We start from the raw sequence: 14420 nt of genomic DNA on the forward strand, positions 1-14420 counted from the left end.
CATCATCAATATTCTGTCCACAGGCCGTCTTTGTGATTCTTTGTTTGAAACCTTGTTAAAAAATGGTGGGCAGAGGGCACTGTGGATGCCATGATCTTGGTCTCACCCCTGGGATCCAGAAACCCTTATTTGGAGAAAAAGAATTCGGCAAACTTTAGTGGTCTATTTGCATACCGTAGCTAATCTGCATCTCTTGAATCCAGCCAAACCACTGTCAAATTCCTTTTATAGACACACACATCCCATTGGCTTAAAACCTAGTCAGTATTAGTATTGTTGGCATATCACTTTATATTATGTGTAATAGATCTACAGAAAATCTTCCTGTAGTTATCTCTGCCAAGCTGAAGGCCGGGAGACGGTGATAATGTTTTCACCTGTCTATCTGTCTGTCTGTCTGCCTGCCTGCCTGCCTGCCTGCCTGCCTGCCTGCCTGCCTGCCTGCCTGCCTGTTCGTCCGTCCGCCCATCCGTCCAATCACAGATCTGAGCTGAACAGTGTCTCTCATAGAAAGACTGCAACTTATGGTCCCAGTGAGGTCAGTCACGAACCCAGTCGAGGGTTGTGAAAGGAGAAGTTCTCCACCTCTGTGTCCTCTCGAAACACTGTTTCGTCTGACGTTGATGGTTGAGAACTTTGTTGCGCCCACAAGCTGGTGACACAGTCGCCGGAGCCCTCAGCCAATCCAAATCCAGAGTCTAGGAAGTCAGCCACCACACAGGTGGTAACAGTCCCAGTGGAGAGCACCTCAGGCCACTTGGAATGAAGGCCGTAGACCACCACCATGAAACGCTGGAGGTTGTAGCGATGTCCCTGACAATGCCAGGCCACCGCACCAGGTCTCGACAGTGCTGCACGGCCTTCCACGTTAGACTGGACGGCAGTCAGGCGGAACCCCACAAACTCTATCTCTAGCGAAGGTACTCATCATGGACAGCAGGGGTTGGCCATGTGTGACAGTATGGTGGCCATCATTTTCTGAAAAGAGCTTGTAGCGGGGTTGAGCCCAAAAGGCATTCTGATGCATCGAAAAAATGTGTGTGACAGAGTCAATGAAGTTTCAGCTATGCACCGGGACCTGCAGATAACCCTGGTGGAGATGGAGCTCGGTGAATGTGGTGTAACCATGGAACTAAGTGGTCAGTTCTTCTGCTGTAGGTAGCGGGTCCTTGTCAGGGAGGACTGCCTTATTAACCACCTTGAGGTCGACACACAAGCACAGTTTTCCTGTCTTCCACGCAACCACCAGATTTGAAATCCAAGGTGTGGCGAGTAGAGCTCGAGTGTATCGTAGGTGCTGGGTCAATACCTGAGAAGGGTTGTCATGGTGGCTGGCGCAGAACGGCAAACTGTGGCAAAGTGATTTTGCTTCCCACAACGTTGACAACACTGCCCTCTGGTGGGACAGTTCTGGGCCCTGGTTGCACGTGTTGACAAGCGACAGTTACCGCAGCGACACACTGGAGTCCGCTGGCGTCCTGCGTAGTTTATGTGGGAAACGTCCTGGAGGGGAACTTGGCTAGTTGAAAAAGAGGGTTCACCTCAGGGAGCTGAGGTGCAAGCCAATTTTGAGTGGCAAAAACCACTACTGACTCAAATTGGAAAGATATTTCCACAGCCTTATTAAGAGTCAGGTCATCCATGGACATTATCAATGTCTCCCAAACTTTTTGGTTGTTTGTGTGCTCAGCCAACTGGTCTCTAATCAGTTCATCTTGCATTGCTCCAAACTTACACACGCTGGCTAAGCCCTTCAAATCGGCCTCATATTGATGAACTGACTCGCCCTCTTGCTGTCTGCGCTAGCGAAAAAATCCTCCAGAGAATAACACTGAGCGGCTGAGAAATGACCAGCCAGAAATGTGACGCAGTCCACATATTTTAAATATCCGCTGTTCCTCCGTGCCAAGTCAGTGTATTAGGATGGCTCTTTTCTGTGCATCACTCACGTCTGTCAGTCCGGGAGCCATGATGTAGGTCTCGAACGACTCATGCCAGTGAGTCCAAGGAACAGGAGGCTCGCCTGGGACTGCCAGTAAAGCAGGAGGCGGTGAGAACATAAGCTCCATCCTTGTTGCCAATGTTATGTTTCGAAATAATATGCTACCACAGAGGTGTGCCAAACAAGTCCAAGTCAAAACAGGTAACGTTACTTGTCCCCCCATACACAAGAGTTGGCTTTCAAAGTTTGTGGGAGGGACCTATTTAAAAACAAAAGTGCCAAAAATCATGAATGCGTGGTCCGATCAACCCCAAATTTGAATCACACATTGAGGGGCCTCTAATCAATGCAGAGCTAAAAGTGAAGTCTTAGACCCATTTGGGGTTCCACAAATGCTACAAGTGTTTACAAATGATTGTGGGTGTCATGTACAGTAACAATGAGCGCCAAACAGTCCTCTCATATTCCATACTGTTTGCCTGTAATTGGCTATCAAAATTAATGGGATGGGCCTATTTCTTAGACTATATGGAACACAAAAGCCCCTTTACTTCTGCCTATAGTGGGTGGCATGAATGTTGCACCATATGTTGTAGAATTGTTATTTCCCGCCGCAGCATCTTCGGGTCGTGATGGCTGCAAACCATGGCTTAAACTGGCTAGGCAACCCAGCCTGGCAGAGATATGCGCTTTGCAGAGCGACCCCTTCTAGTTTGTTATGCATTGCAGCCAGGCCTTGCACAGTTATGCCCGGTTGTTAGCTGCAAATCACTTTTTCAGCTGAAAGTTACCTGTTTTTGGTTGTCATTGAGCTCATCGTGTTTGCAACTTAGAGAGTAGAGTCAACGCCCATGGGGTTGTCTGTGAATTGCTGTCTATGTATTACAGACCAATTTGGGAATCGTTACAATAAGATCAACTAGAGGTAATGAAGGTGATATTCCAAAGGGAGAATGGCACGCAACGGCATGATATGATGTGAATAGCATTATTAGGCCTACTGTGGCCTATAACAATCAACATTTCATAGTCAAATGATCATGTCTCCCAAAGCTAAAAGACGTTAACATTCCGCTGCAGCTCCAATATCAATGAACAGCAAGAGAAACTGAAGTTGTGGTCAAATTGAGCCTTTACACAGTGAGACTTACTCTTTAGTGTGGTTACAGAACCAGAAACTGTGCTCATGACCCCATAACATTCCACAGGGCCCCTGTCACCATCACCATCACTTTTCCAATTCATTGTGAGTTTGTGACTGATCAGTATAAGTGGTTGTGGTACAAACTGCTCTCTCCTGTTTCTGGTTATAGTGTGTAGTTGCTACAGTGTAGTAGTTACAGTATATAAGAGGGTTATAGACCAGAGTTATTTTGATTAAAAGGATGAACACATAGGCTATTTAGACAAGAAGCATTGATGATAACAAGTAAGACGCGCGAACGCGGGAAGCGAACGCCAAAAAATTAAAATAAATCTGAAAAAAAAATATTTAAAAAAAAGTGACCAATAAAAAAATACAAAAAAATACAAAAGAAATCTGCGTTAAAAGGAGCATCTTAGAAAAATACAAATTCCCAAAAAAAAAACTTTGAATGTTTTTGAACAATTCAACAAAGTGTTTGAAGTGCCTGTTTCACCCACTTCCGGGGGGCGGAGCCAAAATCTGAGCCCGAAGTATTTGTTCGTAGACCCCCACTTAGGGGGGGTAGAAAAAGTTTCGGAGCGATTCGGGCACTTTTCATTTAACATGGGGTTTCAATGGGGAGTTTTTAGGAGCCTTCTCCGGGGCGTGGCTTCCGGGGGAAGGGGCGGGCTTAAACGCAACCTTGACAGGTGTGTTCAGTTTTCAAAGACCTTTCATTTGATGTATGGTACGTCTAAATTGGACATTCACTTATCTCAGAGGAGCTGCATGCAGGCAGTGCACACAGAGACACACACAGAGACACAGAGACACAACCCACAGAGTCACACACAGAGACACAACCCGAGCACGGTTTCATAGTAAGCTCCACTTGCGCGGAGGCGCGCCTCCTTACGCTGCGTTCGCAACAAACTGTAACAAAGCATGGAAAGTGAGAGAGGATAAGGTTTGAATGCTTAAAGGGAATCTTTGTCGATTTTCAACCTACAACTCCCATTTTTCTGTGATGTGAGGACGTCAATAGTGTGGAAAACATACCCAATGTTTTCTGTGTATTTCTCAGCGATACAATGACTTAAATCACGTTGTTTCATGTCGTTGGAAGTACATTCCATAAGCTTGATGACCTGCTATAGTTTGATGTCATACGTTTTTTGGCACACTATTGAGCTCGGAGTGGCTTATTGTCAGTATCAGCCCAACAAGGGTGTCTATCAGTTTTTCAATGTGCCAATGACTTAGTTACTGTGCTACTCATATGCTGAGTTGGCTCTGCGACGAGATTGAACCCAATGGTCCATAATCTATCGTTACATGTATAACCATACATAAGGTCGTGTCTATAATGCGTTATAACCACATTTATAATGCATTATAATGCACTTATAAGGCATTATAACACATGTTTTAAATGTTTATAAGTATGCATGACAACTTATAACAAGGTTTATGAAGTATTATAACTTATAATAAGATAATGTATACAGTAAGTACTGGTCATAATGCATTATAAACTCAGTAGAACAGCACATTATAACTACCAGGTAACACTTTACTTAAAGGTCTATAATGCATTATAATCACATAATGCATTATAATGCACTTATAATGCTCCATAACACTTGTTATAAATAGACTTTATAACTAACTAACTAAGTTAAGGTAGTTATAATGTGCTGTTCCACTGAGCTTATAATAGATTATGACCAGGACTTCTAATATCATTACTGTCGGGCAGAGACCAGCTAACTCCATTTTTCAGCTTTTTTTTCTGTGTGTGGGTTAAACAAATATTAAAAAGCACTTCTGACAAAAACCAGCTTACTCCATTGGTTCGTCAAACTGTCGGTCAAAGCAGCTAACTCCACCCCCTCTACCCTGCGTGGCACACAGAGCTCAGAGCTGCTGGCTGCAGAGCGGAAGATAAACATACTTTAACGAGGCAGGGTTTTTTCCCTGTAGTTTGTTAAAAGTAACTATGCAGTGTACTTGTTTATCAAACTTAGCACTGACGCTAATGTTATGAAAACAATTATATTTCTAAAATCTATGTAGTGTTTTCTGAGGAGAGCAATGTGACAAGAAATGAGTTCATTTGGCATTTATCTTGCTAGTTCTACTCTGTGAACCCCTCTTTGCGGAAGTTATTGTAATATTTAAAGTCCTGCTTATTATTGTAGGCCTATATAAGCACTGTCATGAAGCATCATGGCATTAATTCACGCATTGTGATGCATTGTGAGCTTGGAGATCCATTATCAGCTGTTCTTATCAATCAAGATGGACAAAACCACTCCACTTGAGCTGGATTTGGGTAGTGGTGATAATATAATGACACATTATAGTGTATCTGACAATATATAAAGTCACAATACCAACTTTGATGAGTCAGTATTGCTTTGTTTTAAAAATATAAGGTTGTCTTCATCTCCTGAAAATGTTATATTTCGTTTTTTCATTTCCTGAAAAATGAACATTTTGGAGTTAGCTAGTTTCTGCCCGACAGCAGAGACATATAAGGTAAGCAATAATTCATAATGTATGCCTATAGGTATATAATGTAGCCGTAGATAGAATAATAATGGAAATGTGTTTAAATCAGGGGTCTTCAACGTTTTCAGCCCAAGGACCCCCTAGCTGAGAGAGAGATGAGGCAGGGACCCCCATATTGTATAAAATTGTGTTTCAGATTCAACTTCTTTTGTTTACGTGGTCTGCTCTTTTTTCCCTCTACACCTATAACTCTTTGCCAAAAATAGCCGATCTACAAGCTCACAACGCCTCGCGCTGCAAGGCGTTGTGAGCTTGTAGATCTGCTATTTTTGGCTAAAGTTCTCCTCAGAAAAGGGATGTTAGGGTTCAAGTGGATAAGGTAAAAAAAAACACATCACACAAAGATTTGGCGGACCCCCTGTAGTAACTCTGAGGACCCCCTAGCAGGGGTGTAGTGGAGGGGGGACACGGGGGAGCGGCGCTCCCTCACTTCTCTAACGGCTTAAAAAAATAAAAAATAAGAAATGTTTTTTTTTTTTTTTTTTTTTTATGATTGAAAAAAAAAATCATTTGCACATTTAAAAGCAACACATTTGCATAATTAGCAACAACAGCATAATATTGGGTTATGCAGGTGAGATTTAGAAAACCCTGTGGGGTGGTCCACAGGCCAAATAAGCAGACTTGTCAAGAGTCAGACTCAACACAATGTGTGTGTGTGGGGGGGGGGGGGCTCCAGGAAAAAATAGCGTGTGAAGTAGTTTCAACTACGCTACCTGGCTACTTCTATTTCCAGTAGTATTTCAAAATAAAACGTGTGTTGAATTATAACACATTTCAAGTATAGATTTAAAAAACCTCTTATTTTGAAATGCACATCGCTTTGAAAGGAAACAGACTTCTGTGGCCGCTTGCTTGACTACGTTCCTACGTTGTTCTCACACACTAAACAACAGCAACTCACGGACGTGGACATATTATGGAATATAAAGACTTAAAGTTTGGGGCAAAAGTTCATATTTACCACCATGCTCTGCTCTCTGAAACCAAGACAATCTTTGCAGAAGGTGAGTAAGTAATTTTAATCTAACGCTGACAGTAAGAGTGAGTGGTGGAAAGTAACTAAGTACATGTACTCAAGTACTGTACTCGAGTATAATTTTAAGGTATTTTTATTGAGTAATCAGGGGCACCCAATCGAAAAAATAAGAATTAAACAACATAACCCTAACCCTAACCCTAAACCCGAATTAAAGTAACAAAAAAACGAAAATAAAGTACCCAAATCCACGAAATTAACCGCAAAAAAAAAAAGAATTAAATAACATAACCCTAATCTAACCCTAGCCCTAACCCTAAACCCGAAATAAAGTAACAAAAAAAACAATATAAAGTACCCAAATCCGCGAAATTAACCGCGGATTTGGCTTCGCGCGCGCGCACGGCCGGGTCCCGGACCCCCTGTTGAAGACCCCTGGGTTAAATGAATTAATCATGAACACTGATGCATCGTTCTGGAGAAAGTGTATTCTGGTTATTGGACCTAAGTCTTTTCAGATTCAGAGCACTACAGTATGTGGGGAAATAAAATAGGTTGTAGTCTGGTTGGCAAAGATAAAGTTTGTGAGGAAGAAATGATTCTATATGATATGTCCCCGGAAATAAAGTTTGAAAATCATTTCTCAAAAGGGAAAGTGCAAATCATTATATACCTTTCCAATGCTCTCTCTGCTCTGTTTAAATTGCATCCCAACGGTATATGAAAGAGGAAACATTACCTTGCAGCGAGATAAATAAGCGTGCATTACTTTCCAAAATAAACTTGACTGACCTGCGAAGTGGAGGAGGCGGATGTGCTTGAGCAGCAGAGTGCCGTTGATGGGGTCCATTTTGGAGCAGAGGCCCACCTTCTCTGGGCACAGTTCCCTGTGCATATTGTGCAGGGCATGTGCCATCGCATAGACAGCATCAATAACAAACTGCACCTTGCCTTCTTGATCATAAATGGAGTCTTTTCCTATCCGCTCCTGATCTGTAGGGTACAAAGACAGACTCAAATTAGCCACATCACAAGCACAAATTATGCATGATTTATGCTTGGTTGCATGCCATTTAATGTCTTAAAATAGCTGACAATGCGTCACGACGTGAGCTCGTAGATACAGTATGCTATTTTCGGTGTGCGACACCGACACTGTAAAAATAAATCTTTATGTTATACTTTAGATTTCTGTTCACAGATGTTTCACATTTTTTTTGCCTTGTCTTTTGACCAAGTGAAACGCAGCAGGCAGTGAGTGCCTTGTGCGTTTTTATTTTTTTACAATGATGTGTCGGCCCCTTTTGCGATATTACTGTCCTTATGGACAGCATTTTTCCCCCTCAATCTACTTCTGAGAAATTACATCCTGCTGTGGCCACTGAGTGGGCTCATTGTTAACCTCGTCAAGCTCTGTGTTTTTTTGGATTTCAAGGGAATGAGGCAATCATAGGAAAGAGTTTGAATGTTTTTTTTCAAGTGCATCGGAAATTATCATCAATCAGGAAACGATTTGTATCAGACCCATCATCGCGCAATCAAGGCAAATGTGACCACTCTCTAAGGTACAAGTGGTGTCTTTGAGGCGTAGCAAATTATCTACTATCTACTACATCTTGACCTTCATGAAAACATATGGGATTCATAGTAGCCTACATCGGGTGCCTATTTAGAAGCAATCTGACATGTGCGCATGTGTCAAACTCTACAACTAAGGGCTAAAACTTGCAAAATTACACCAGGGGTCCTTCCGGGGGTTTCCAGGGGGCCCCAGCTAAAACATGTTCCATTTGTACACTCTCAGATTTAAATTAACACCGATTTCATAGACTGGGCTCATTGGAGATAAAAAACTGCGGGGTCCGTGGCCTAATGGATATCAAACTGGAGGTCCTTGAAATGAAAAAGGTTGAGAATCACTGCCATAGATCTATATTGACTACAACACTTTGTTGTCCCACAGAATCAAAGGCAAGCGGTGATCTTGCCAGCGTTCTTCTAGTACTGTTACCCCCACTTTGTAAAGCAGCTGAAGTTAGACAGCAGGGCGGTTCTGTTCTGTGCAAAGCCTCTCAGAATGAGCCAACCCTTTTAATGGAGCGCGTGGCAGCGGTCCAAGGGACATAGAATAAAATGCATTGGTCCTCAGTGTGTCTTAGCCTTCCTGTGTTGAATGGGCCTGCCTCTCGCAATTAGCTAGAAGGTAAATATCTGGAACGCTGCAGGCAACTGAATCAATTCCAATATCTGGAGTGCAAGGTTTTCTCCTCTGAGAAATCTAATCAGTTAAAAAACAACACAAAACTCCTTTCCGATCTCTCCAGGAATAGCTGTTTTGTAAACATTAGGTCTACTTCATTTCCAGATTGTTAGCCTGACCTGCTCCCCTACTGTTAATATTTTTTTATAATATTTTAGAGTGTATTTAGAGGATTGTTTCTCAACGTTCTGGCTCCTTGATTGGATGAAATTAGTATCCCTACCAGAAAATGCATTTTCTGTTTACTAAAGAGCTGGAGATACAGGGAGACCCCTGTATCCCCTGTTAGTGAACAAACACTCTTTAGCGATGAGTACTATCAGAAAATAGACTTTTATTTAACACTTACTTTAACACATTTCACTTACCCTACCTATTAATCATGAATTAATCACCTATTTCAATAATAGCGAAAGCAACAGATCTACAAGCGATGCAACACGATGTGAGCTTGTAGATCACCTATTTCCACTACTTTTTTTTTTTTGTGTGGAAAACGTATGGATTTTCTTAATTCTTTTAAATGTTTCCCCCCCATTATTTATTTATTTATTATTATAAAAAAAGTTTAGGAAACATAAAAAAGGGGGATATTTATACATCAATATTCATAAATATGAAACAGTGGTTTAGAGGCCATGACAGTGAAGAAGCAGGAAGGCAGCAGTAAAGACATCCATTATGGAGACAATGCATGTCGAATCCCCTCACAGGATGAATGGAATAACTTACGATCAGTGTTTTAATTCTGGCCACGGTTGTAGGGGTTTTGCAACTGCTAATTGCTGTCAGGAGTTAAGTGACGAGTGTGTGTGTGTGTGTGTGTGTGTGTGTGTGTGTGTGTGTGTGTGTGTGTGTGTGTGTGTGTGTGTGTGTGTGTGTGTGTGTGTGTGTGTGTGTGTGTGTGTGTGTGTGTGTGTGTGTGTGTGTGTGTGTGTGTGTGTGTGTGTGTGTGTGTAGATCTGCTATTTTCAAAAGATTTCAATTCATTTTATACATTTGAAAACTTGTGAAACGGGACATTATGCATAATGAGTAGGCTACTTTCTACTTTTGGTACTTTAAATACATTTTTATACCGATACTTTTGTACTTTTACTCAAGTACATTTTGAATTCCTGACTTTTACTTGTAACAGAGAATTTCTACATTGCAGTATTGACACTTTTACTTAAGTAAAATTAAGTAAATTTTCCAGCACTGCCGGTGTGACAACGCACCGTACAAAATAGTACAATAGAAGTACAATGCAGGCTTTAGGATTAGGTTTAAAAATTGGGGAAAAAACACAGAAACTAAAACAAATGGTAAAATGTTGACGTCCTCACAAGTATAAAACTAAAGTGTCGTGCTCGTGCATGTGCATGTCTCTGCGTGTGTGTGTGTGTGTGTGTGTGTGTGTGTGTGTGTGTGTGTGTGTGTGTGTGTGTGTGTGTGTGTGTGTGTGTGTGTGTGTGTGTGTGTGTGTGTGTGTGTGTGTGTGTGTGTGTGTGTGTGTGTGTGTGAGGAGGTGGGGATATACAGCATGTCAATCCAAACTTCTGGTCCTCTCCTCGGGAGAGCTTGTTAAAGCAGTCTCCACGCAACACACTACTGTATGTGGAGGGGAGATAATTTTTTTTAATGATGTACGCATGGGTGTTCCATTTAGATTAACAATAGGGCAATTATCAGGGATGCGTTAATGACAGAGCTGCATGTATTTATACACCTGCTGAATGGGATTCAATTAAGCTTTGCAAGTTTAAAATTGCACAGCAGGGGGTACGCGTCGACTGTACAGTAACTTTAAAGGCTCCTGGATAATGGGCCATGGGCTGAAAAAGTTACGCACAAAATTATGACTGCTAGGGTGGGGGGGGGAGGGGGGGTTCCAGGGGGTCCCCAACAAAAGTAGTTAACATAGCATCACAATCGTTTTAATCACGTTATCCATTTGTATGTTGGCTATTAAAAAAATTGCAGATTTACAAGCTCACAGCACGTCACTTTGTGCCGCGCTGCGAGCTTGTATATCTGCTATTTTTGGAGAAAAGAAACTGGCACAAAGCCTTTTTAGATGGGGGTCTGCGGCCAAATACATATAAAGTTGGTGGTCCTTGACTTAAAAAAGTTTGACAACCACTAATCTAAAGGCTTATACGAATGTGCACAGGTTTTGATTTGAACAGATTTGTAAAAACAGACAAACAAACAAACAACAAATAACAGCATTATGAGCCTGTAGATCTAGAAAAAATAACAAAAAACAAAACACTTGAGGGAGGCCAGGATTAATGTGGTTTAACAGATCACACTATTTAATTCAATCTGTCAAGATGCAGGGAAAAACATATCTCCTCCAGCGATAAAAATTCATGACAGGGGAAATAAAAATCAGAGGCACAGAGGCATGGACCCTTATGGGTACAATTGGTTACATTTGTACTGTATAGGCCTACTCAGGATTGTACAGTGTATTAGACAAGATAGGCATCATGGCAATAAAATAAATGTTCCGGAAGATAAATGTAACGTTATTTTTATTTGTTTATTTTTCATTTCACCTTTATTTGACCAGGAATAGTCCCAATGAGATTAAAAATCAATTTTGCAAGGGACAGTACTGTCCAAAACAGCAGCACACAAAGTTACACATAAAATAGCACAAAATCAACATAAAACTCAAAAAACCAATAAACAGAACAGAGGTATGACGTTCAAATGCCTAAACATGAGCAGACAGTGTGGTCAAGTGGTCCTTTATCCTTTTTTTGTTTTTAAACAGCCATGCTGACAAGAGAACCCAGTTTATGAGTCTGTAGCTTACAACAATTGTAGTTTACACCAAGATGATGCTGCAAACACATTAAAAGCAGATTCACCAAAGACTGTATTAGATGTGGGAATTGTGTTGCAGATCTTGGGTTAAAAAGTAACATCACGTTAACTTCGAGTAACTTGGATTTGGCCGTTCCAAAGTGTCTAGTGAGCTAAGGCAAACCCATCTTCCTTTAAAATGTAGATTTATTTTGCCCCTTGAGTTGGATAGTTAAAGGAGAATACCGGACAAATTAAGTGTTGTCTTTGGATGCTTGTTTCTTTCCAGAACCTGGCAACTCGTGTTGCCAGGTTCTGGAAACAAGCAACCAGTGTTAAGTCGTTCGCCATTAACGGTGGCCTCGCAGGAATTTTCAGCGCATGTTTGACTATCATGAGACTCCACAATGACTAGCAGTAGAGAAAAAAACAACTTTGGATCGGTTATAATAGACGAATCTCCCTAACCCACGCGCTCCCATTATGACAACGGAGGGGGTTTAAAAAATGACGACAGGGGAATCTATGGAAAAAAAGAACGCCACTTTTCACGTCGGTAGGTGAGTAACGAGACATCAAAGACAACACTTAATTTGTCCGGTATTCTCCTTTAATTTATCCCAACAGGTAGCTTTTTAGAATAGGGTAGGCTACTGTTTAGCTCAATAAAAAAAATGAAAAATGAAAAAAACGAAACAAGTTTGAACTTAAAAGGAAGCCAGCCTCCGAAATCAGTACATTGCTTCTCTTCCATCCTTCCGTGACCCTGATTTGCTATCCAACACCAGGACCTCCCTACAAACCAAAGGCATTTTAATATTCATGGTTATCTCAAGAGCCCTTCAAATGCTTGATTTAAAGACAGGGGTTATGAGTCTGCAATTAAGGACCACAGGGCCTCCTGTTGGACAGAAATTGTAACAGTTTGGCTGACGCACATAAGCCATGGGGAGCCCTCTAAACCAGATGGGGCCAGAGAGGGATTTTTCTCATATGGGGTTGGCAGCCGCTATACACACTAACTTTGTGTTGATTCTGTTCCATACGGCAGTCACCCTCCCCATCTCTCCTTTGCCATTTCTGTCTATGCCACTCTCTCTCTTCCTATTGCTGAGTTGGCTCCCTCCCACACATTCCTGAGGGTCGCATTTTGCCTTCACTCAGAGAAATTCACTCAGATTAAGCACGGCAGCTTCAAACTGATGGCATCACCCACTCAGAGGTGTCACACAAGGCAGTTTGTGACAGTGTCTATGTTGGCTAACACTCCTTTGACCTTTTCACTGCTCTCGACTGGCGACAGCTAGGCCATCCGGTCTTTACTGTCTGAAAGACTGCCCACGCCCACTCTTGTAGTGAAAAGTGCATTTCGTTTTTCTCTTGAAGTTCACTCCATCTCATTATCCATCCATTTTCTGCCATTCTTGTCTAGGTCACACAGTATTTCACAGCTTACCACAACCTCTGGAAATGTCAAGGTCCAGAACATGAAAATGTGAGATAATTCCCAGGACCCATGATATTGAACAAGGCAGGAATGGAATGGGACAACATTTCAGGCCAGAAGTCTTACACTAACTAGGCCACCTTGCCATAGACCAACACTATAGTGACCGCTGAATACATTATGAGTAGAACAACATGATTTGCATGTCTCTTTATAACAATTTAGACCACGAATGTTGTAAAAGTGATAACAATGTTCACATTTTTATGCTCACCTTTTTACTAGCCTCTGTGATAACCCCTATGGCCGGAATAGGCTCTAGGCACAGCAGCCATATTGGAGGTCCATTTGGTTCCATTTGTACAATATCAGAGTTACATTTGGAACTCATATTTCTAGTAAGTTTGTATTTACCAAAGCTGTTCTCGCCCCAAATTCATTATGAAACTGCCATTCAAAAAGCTATGGATGGAACAATGTATGCATGAACCCCTCCCTTCAGAACAATAAATCTGTTAGTTTTACCAGCCATTACCAGCAGAACTTGGATATTATTTGGAAAACAATTATTGTTAGTGTTGGTTCATGCATTCCATGCTGCAGTTCAACTCTAAACATAACTAATACAAAGTACATGATTGCTTTTTTCTGCATTGCTGTACTTTTCCAGCAACATCAATTAGCAAGGGAAATCAGAGCCCATGAGATGGTACCCTGCTCTACCTTTTCTCTCCTCTCACCATTAATCAATATCAGTTTTACATCTCCCTCATTCACACATAAAAGACTTGTCTTTCTCATCTCCCCAGTCACCCACATCCCCAAACTGCCCAGCCCCCTTCTCTTTGATCACACTGACAAGCCAAGTCATCCTGAGGACATTGGTTATTCTGCAGCCATAAACACATGGTCGACTCGCCTTGAAGATGGTGCTGGGCCTGGGCCCTCCAATGGCAGAGAGACACCTGGATATTCACGCTTTGTAATGAAACAGATGCTGCATGGTCCCCCTCGCCAGCATGCAGAGCTGATAATAAAGGTTAAGCACATGAACCCATAGCGTCCCTAGCCTGGGCATGTCACACAGTGACTGCCGAATGTTCAGCGAAAATTGGCAAACCAAAAATAGCAGATCTAAAAGGTGAGTTTGTAGATCCCCTATTTTCAGTGAAGAAAAGAGTGCATTTGGCTTGTAGGTAGAAAAGTAGGTGACCAAGTATAGTCCCCTGGGGGACACCGGTCAATGAAGTATAGGGTTTAAGTGGCTAAGACCAGCACTTAAGTTACAGTCAT

General features: G+C 41.9%; 1 protein-coding gene across 1 annotated transcript in view; it reads right to left on the reverse strand.

Annotated features, from left to right (window-relative positions):
- The window catches only part of LOC308080300 (metabotropic glutamate receptor 4-like), a 90412-nt gene that overhangs the window by 26802 nt on the left and 49190 nt on the right, over positions 1–14420 (reverse strand). The window contains exon 5 of the mRNA XM_080422099.1: positions 7414–7614. Coding sequence (XP_080278225.1) covers positions 7414–7614 — 201 coding nt within the window. The remainder of the gene's footprint in view (positions 1–7413; positions 7615–14420) is intronic.

This window comes from Gymnoscopelus braueri (genome assembly GCF_963280865.1).
Source record: "Gymnoscopelus braueri genome assembly, chromosome: 3".
Lineage (NCBI taxonomy): Eukaryota > Metazoa > Chordata > Actinopteri > Myctophiformes > Myctophidae > Gymnoscopelus > Gymnoscopelus braueri.